The sequence below is a fragment of the Pinus tabuliformis genome, chromosome Q, assembly GCF_031772625.1.
Source record: "Pinus tabuliformis cultivar Carrire ecotype Pingquan chromosome Q, CPIR1, whole genome shotgun sequence".
In the NCBI taxonomy this organism is placed as follows: Eukaryota; Viridiplantae; Streptophyta; class Pinopsida; order Pinales; family Pinaceae; genus Pinus; species Pinus tabuliformis.
The window spans coordinates 1345857408-1345865098 of record NC_142296.1 but is presented as its reverse complement, the minus strand read 5'-3'; the positions used below and the strand labels follow the sequence as shown (position 1 = coordinate 1345865098).

Sequence of the window (7691 nt, the reverse complement as noted above, 5' to 3'; positions counted from 1 at the left end):
TTCACCAATTAAAAGGGCAAAGTGTACAAAGCTACACCCAAGAATTTAGAAAAAGAGCTTTGATTCTAGGCATTTCTTTAGACTCACCTGAAACTTTGCTGAAGTATATAGGTGGTCTACACAACTATTAGAGGCAGACCATTCTCAAGTTTAACCCTAATAGCAGAGATGAGGTATTTGTTCAAGCTACACATTTAGAGGCTAGAGACAAGAATGTGAACCCAAAAATTGGGGGATCATCAAAACCCACTGCAAGCAAGAACAATGAAAATAGGAAGCAGAAATGAAAAGAGAGGAAGGCAAACGTTGTACAGAAGGCCAAACCTTCATGCACTCATTGCAAGAAGGATGGATATGATGATGAACATTGTTTGTCTTTATATCCAGAGCTAAAACCAAAGAAGTTTGATGGCAAGAAGAAGAAGGTTTCTGCTACTGTTTAGAAAGATTTGGGGTCAGACTCAGGTGATGAAACAACAATCGAAACTACATGTATAAAAGGTAAAAAATTTAAAGCATCTACTAGTAATTCTGCCCAAACTATTGATAATAAAGAAAATGAAAGGAAAAGACATGAGTTTTTTCATATTAGAGTTATTTCCAAGTATCAAAAGATTGATACTTTATTTGATAGTGGCTCACAAGTAAACTTGATTTCTGAAGCAATTGTAAAGATATTGGGACTACTAAGCACACCTCACAAGAAACCATATCCATTAAGTTGGGTATGTGATAAAGCAAAGCTACAAATGACTAAACAATGTCAACTTTTGTAGATGAGGTTGAGTTAGATATCGTTCCCTTGGATATATGTGGAATTGTTTTAAGAAGTCCTTACTTGTATGATAGAAAATTCATTTTCTATAGAGCTGAAAATAAGTATCAATTCATTAAAGATGGAATAGAATATATTGTAAGAGCTCATAAACTCAAGAATAATTATACTCTCATAAACTTAGCGCAGATGAAAAGAATTGTAAATTTATGCAAACAATTTTTACTGATGGTTGTAAAGGAAAAGAAACCTGATAAAACCAATGTATTTGAAGGTTGTAATGCTAAACAGCACGCTGATTTAGAAAAAGTTGTTTCAGAATATGATATCTTATTTCAAGAACCTAAAAGTCTGCCACCCAAAAGGGAAATTATACACGACATTCATTTGCAGCGAGTTACTCCATTGCCTAACATCGAAATGTACAGGGTATATGCTTTAGAGAATGCAGAGATCAAGAAATAGGTACAGGAGCTGCTCGAGAAAAGGTTCATAAGACCAAGCACATCACTATGCAGATCTCCAATCGTGTTGGTGAGGAAGAAAGATAGTTTGTGGAGAATGTGCATTGATTACCGAGCACTGAATAAAATAATGATCAAGAACCATTATCCCCTTCCTCGCATTGATGATCTATTGGATCAGCTGAAAAACGTTGTTTATTTTTCCAAGGTGGACTTGCGTAGTGGTTACCATCAGGTCGGAGTAGCAGAGCAAGATGCATGGAAGACTGCATTCAAAACAAAGCAAGGGTTGTATGAATGGCTAGTTATGCCTTTTGGCTTAACTAATGCTCCTGACACTTTCATGAGAGTTATGAATGATGTACTCAGACCTTTTATTGATGATTTTGTAATTGTATATTTGGATCACATTCTTGTTTTCAATAAAACATGGGAAGAACATTTGAAGCATGTAAAACAGACTCTAAATGTTTTGAAAAATGAAAATCTCTATGTTAAATTATCAAAGTGTGAATTTGGCAAAACATCTTTGAATTATTTGGGTGACACAGTAGAGGGTGGTGAATTGAAAATAGATCCCTCTAAGGTTGAAGTCATTGTAAACTGGCCTAAACCCAAATCTGCTACAGAAGTTAGAAACTTTCTAGGAGCATCACAGTATTGGAGAAAGTTTATTGCTAACTTTTCCTTAATTGCAGCTCCCTTACATGCTTTAACAGAATTGAACAAGGTGTTTCAGTGGGGAGGCAAACAGCAGAAAACCTTCGACACCTTGAAAGAAAAAATTAGTACAGCACCAATACTAGCATTGCCAGATCTTCAAAGACCATTTGAGATCAAAACAGATGCCAGTGACTATGCCATGGGAGTAGTGTTGATGTAACATGGTAAACCCATATGCTACCATTCTGAGACATTTAATTCTGCAGTAGTTAATTATCCCACCTATGATAAAGAATTGTATGCATTAGTACAAAGTGTAAAGAAGTGGAAACATTACTTAATGGGCAAAGAAACAGTTATACATACTGATCATCAGCCACTTCAGTATTTGCACTCACAAACTAAATTGCAACAATCAAGACACTATAGGTGGATGGGTTTTCTACAACAGTTTCATCTAGTCATCGGATATAAAAAAATGCATACACAATAAAGTTGCAGATATGGTGTCTAGACCAATTATAAATGCATCTACTATACTTAAGCATAACTCAGTAATGCATGAAAGCTACATTGAACAGTGTGCTCAAGATATAGATTTTAAAGATGTATATGCAGCTTTATGTCATGACAAAAAAGTAGAAGAATTGGACTATTATGTTAAAGACCAACTCTTGTATCATTTGGGAAAGTTATACATTCCACAAACTGAAAGAGTTAACATAATTAAGGAAGCACATACTTCTCTGATATCAAGTCATTTTGGTGCAAGTAAAACAGTGGCACAACTGCAAAGATTCTACTATTGGCCAAAAATGCATGAAATAGTTTCTAGATATATTAAAGGGTGTACCATGTGCGCTAAAAGCAAGCCCAGCAATAGAAAACTATGCTTGTACACTCCACTTCCAGTTCCTTATCGTCCTTAGGAAAGTATTTCCATGGATTTTGTTGGGGGATTGCCAAAATCTAGAAAAAGTCATGACTATTTGTATGTTATTGTGGACAGGTTCAGCGAAATGTGTATTTTAATACCTTGTAACAAACAGATTACAGATGAACAAACAACGAAATTGTTCTTTCAACATCTCTAGGTGCATTTTGGGTTACCCACTTCCATAGTATTTGATCGAGATTCCCAATTTGTTGGGAAGTTTTAGTAAAGTCTGTGGAAATTGATGGACACCAGACTGAAGAAGAGCACAGCCTTTCATCCACAAACAGATGGCCAAACAGAGATAGTCAACAGAACAATGATCCAGTTGCTCAGGGGTTATTGCAGCGAGCATCCCAAGCTTTGGGATGAACATTTATGTTATGTGCAACATGCTTACAACCGTGCTAAACATTCTTCTACACAGAAATCTCCTTTTGAGACCTGTTTTGATTTTATACCAAGGTCTCCCTTGGATTTTGTCTTTGAAAAAGACATAGCGGTTGATGGACACAACAATGTGGACAAAGCAACCAAGTTCATTGAACAGATCCAAGAAATTCACCAGGCAGTGCAGGAACAGCTGGAAAAGAGCCAAGGCAAGTACAAGGCAAAGCATGATAAGCATCGAATGGAGCATAGCTTCCAAGTTGTTGATCAAGTCTGGTTGTATATCAGCAAAAACAGAATGCAAGGTGAAGGAAAGAAACTGAAGCCAATAAGGTATGGGCCTTTCAAAATACTTGAGAAAATTGGTGAGAATGCTTTCCGCCTTGATTTGCTAGCTCACATGCACATCTATTCAGTGGTAAATGTAGAAAATTTAAGACTGTTTGAACCTTCAAATATTGAGGATCCCGAAAAGCAAAGTCAATGGCCTTCTATTGATGATTTGTTGCCTGAATATCTCAATGAGTTGCAGGAAGATACAGTTCTGGACATGAAGATGAGGACTATGCGCAGAAGGGATGTTGAGTACCTAAGAATTGGACTCAAAGGTTCAAAACCCAGCAGTGCAAAATGGATGGAAATTGGGCAAAGGAGTTGTATCCTCACTTGATCGATGCTTGAAAATCAACTTTTGGTGGTCCAAAAGCCTTTTTCAGTGGGAAGGCGTGATCCAAAATGGATCCATTTACCCTCTAAGTCTTCAAAAATTCTCTAAAATATCAAAGATATCGCATCATCGAACCTTCACAAAATAGTGGAAAACGCTATCGGGAGCCAAAGACACAAAGAAAACATTGAAAAACATAGTAACGGAGGCTTGAACAATGAATGCACAGTAGCTGTCAGATCTGGGCGATCAACGGTCCAGATCTGATCGATGAATCGCAATCGGCAGAGACTATACAAATGTTGCGATAGCGATCGGCGGGGTCAATGGGGACCGTCGATTAAGGGCGCAGATCGACGGCCCACATTGCATCGCAAGATCGCTATTGGAAAATACAAAGAGCGTTTATAATGACCCGGGGCATGAGCGATATGCGATTGCGATTAATCGCATCGCGATATCGCAATCGAAGAAACACCATGGAGTGGGGCTTATACACATGTATATGTGCGATGCGATTCACCGAACCCAATGGCTATATAAACATTGTTGCGTAAGACTTGAGATCCGCTGAAGGTATTTTATAATGTATTTTTGTATATCTCGAAACAGCGCCGATGCGATAAAGCCCGGACCCGAAGGGGTTTAGGAATGATAATGTATATTGTTTCAAGTCCAGAGGAAGCCATTTTTCTGTTATTTTCAATGTTATAAACATATTTCCAAAATACAAAGAGAAGCCTTAGAACAAGGCCGAAGTGACTTGCAACAACGATTGAGGACGGACCCGATAGGAGAATAAACCAGATTTAAGGACTTTTGAAGTCCGGATGAACAATGGCAGAATTTCACAGTTTGAAACCATTTCTCTATGTTAACAAGAAGCGGTTGGTTCAGGGGTTCCAAAGGTTCGATGCACTCTTACGTTGCAGAATAGGTGGCCACCTCCCCTTTATGTGTTATGCAATGATTGTGTAACGCTAGAAGAAGGATTCGAGCGGACGGGGGCCGGGAGACAAAAAGCCGAAAAGGAGAAACGAACAGGCAGCCTAGATTGGCTTTAAAGCCACAGACAGAGAGCAAACAAAGGGAGCACTATTGCAGGCAATGTCAAGACATAGACATAAAGTGATTGAGAGAGTCTATGTACTCATAGAAGCTTGAGAAGTTCAAGCAAACTCTTGATGTTGTATATGTTGTGTGTTGAGACTCAAGTTGAGCTCACACTATGGTAAAACTCTGTTCTGAAGACAATAGAGAGGTCACCATTGAAGGCTGGACCAGGAGATGTAGCCTAAGAGTATTGGTTGAACTCTTTATTAAATTTGTTGTATTTGTGTGTTGTCTATTATGCTTCATTGTCTGTGTATTTCGCAATCTTATCAATCCATTGCATAAAATAACATAGGCAAATCCATGCACGAGTCTGTAATACCTTATTAATTGTCTTAGATCTCATTATCAGATCATCAATTCATCAAACTTCTTGTAAAAGGTGGATCTATCAAGTTGTAGTATTGTCCTATAGAGGATCAAATTGCAAATATTTTCACCAAGACTTTGAGCCCATAGAAATATGTGAAATTCCAAGATAAGCACGGTGTATTTAGTGGATTTGCCATTAAGAGAGGATGTTAAAATAAATGTTATTTTATAATGGTCGACATGCTTTTATACTTGGGCAATGACAAAGTCATTTCGACTTTAATTTATGTGACAACCAAGGGGTGATGAAGCTTGCCACGAATCCAAACTTCCATGAGCATACCAAACATGTTGAGATACATTGTCACTTCATTAGATAGATTGTAGAAGATTGATATATCAATCAGTAGTATTGTCCTATACATAGGATCAAACTACAAGCATTTTCACCAAGGCTTTAGGCCTTGAGAAATATGTAAAATTTTGAGATAACATGTTGAGGTACATTGCCACTTCATCAGATAACTTGTAGAAGATGGATCCATCAAGCTACAATATTGTCCTACTGAGGATCAAACCACATACATTCTCACCAAGACTTTGGACCCTGAGAAATGTGTAAAATTCCAACATAAACTTGGTCTAGTTAGTGGATTGACCATTAAGAGAAGATGTTAAAATAAACGTTAAGTTATAATGATCAACTCACTTTTAGACTTGGGCGATAATAAAGTCACTTCCACTTTAGACTTGGGCAATAATAAATTCAGTTCCACTTTAAATTAGTTTATACTTTGTCTTATTTCACTTCATTGATTAATCCCACATTCACAAAGTAGATTAACTCGACTTGATGTAATCAAGTAGAAGAAAACTTTTGTTTTCTCATTATATTTACAAAGCACTGGCCTTCTTTATGTGTTCAATTTTGTTTTCACCTTAGTGAATACCTCCCAAAGCACAAAGAGATCATACATGTCTAAATTCATAATCAAAATCAAAACAGACAAAATGTCGTCATTCCAAACAACTAAATGAAAACACATATGATGATTGGTAAAGACGATGGCATTAATTTGACAAAATGTCATCATTCCAAACATGTATGATGATTGGTAAAGACGATGGCATTAATTTGATGCGCAAAATAGAAAATTAGTTGACTAGAAATGAAAGCATGTATGACGACAAGTAAAGATATGACATTAATTTATTGCCTAATATACAAAATTACTTGACTAACCATTAAAGAAATTGAGGACTGGATCCCCAAAGGCAATATTGTAAAACAAGATCATATAAAAATATGATCGTCTAGCTTTAACATTGTACAAATATCTTTTTAAAATGGATTTCCCCTCAAGTCCAACCATTGACAGTTCCTCTATGAACTAGGGAAAACATGGTTTTTTCAAAACCTGTTTCTTCATCTTCTGTGTAGTCCAAAACAATGTATACCAGTGAATAAATCTTATCCTTGCAACCTATAATTATTTTCATAAAGCTGAAAATATTTATAATTAGAAAAAATGAATTCCCTCCAAAAAACAAGAAAAAAAGGCCGATCAACCTCTCACAGCCATCAATGATTAACTACATAGGTTGTGGAACACGTGACAGGTATAGCACCTAAAGATTAAAACATTTAAGACGCCTATTTAGAAGACCAAAATCTTTCGGAAGGCATCAAAAATAAGTGCCACAGAAAGCACTTAGACCTTTCTATGTTCAATGCCATGTACAGTAAGACTGGGTTTAAACCTTCTTCCAACAAAGAAGACCTCCAAATGTTGTGAAACATGAGATAGTTTTTTAACCTAAGATTTAAAAAAAAAAAAAATCTAGATCCCTATTTAGAAGACCAAAATCTTTCGAAAGGCATCAAAAACAAGTGCCATCAGAAAGCACTTGACCTTTCTATGTTCATTGTCATGGATAGTATGACTAGGTTTGAATCTTCTTCGACAACAAAATGTCCATAAGGACAGATCACCTCTTAGATAAACAATTAGACTGCCTCATCAAACTCAATAAATCCTGCATTAATTTAGTAGTATATTGATAGTGTTCGGTGGTGTTGTAGAGACGGGCACTTTACACCACAGGACCATAGCCAAAGATCCAATTGTATACTGAGCACCTGAAACGAAATGCACAAGAATTAACATGAACTTACACTTTTTGTCAAACGAAGCTACAAATTGCGACTAGGATAAACAGAATATTTGTGAATATCTTGGATAGCACAATAAATAAGAAACCACATTAAAATCCTAAATAAAATAACAAGACAAATGGATAGATCCAGATAGTAAAACCTAGACAATGAAGTAAAGACCAAGCCTGTCTAAGAGAAGTGGAAGAACAAGTCAC

At 36.5% G+C, this 7691-nt stretch overlaps 1 protein-coding gene across 1 annotated transcript in view; it reads right to left on the bottom strand.

Annotated features, from left to right (window-relative positions):
* Nucleotides 1-6795: 6795 nt before the first annotated feature.
* Nucleotides 6796-7691, bottom strand: part of LOC149224864 (uncharacterized) — a 66495-nt gene continuing 65599 nt past the window's right edge. The window contains exon 7 of the mRNA XM_089386307.1: nucleotides 6796-7458. Within this exon, the coding sequence (XP_089242433.1) occupies nucleotides 7366-7458 (93 nt within the window). The 3' untranslated portion in view covers nucleotides 6796-7365. The remainder of the gene's footprint in view (nucleotides 7459-7691) is intronic.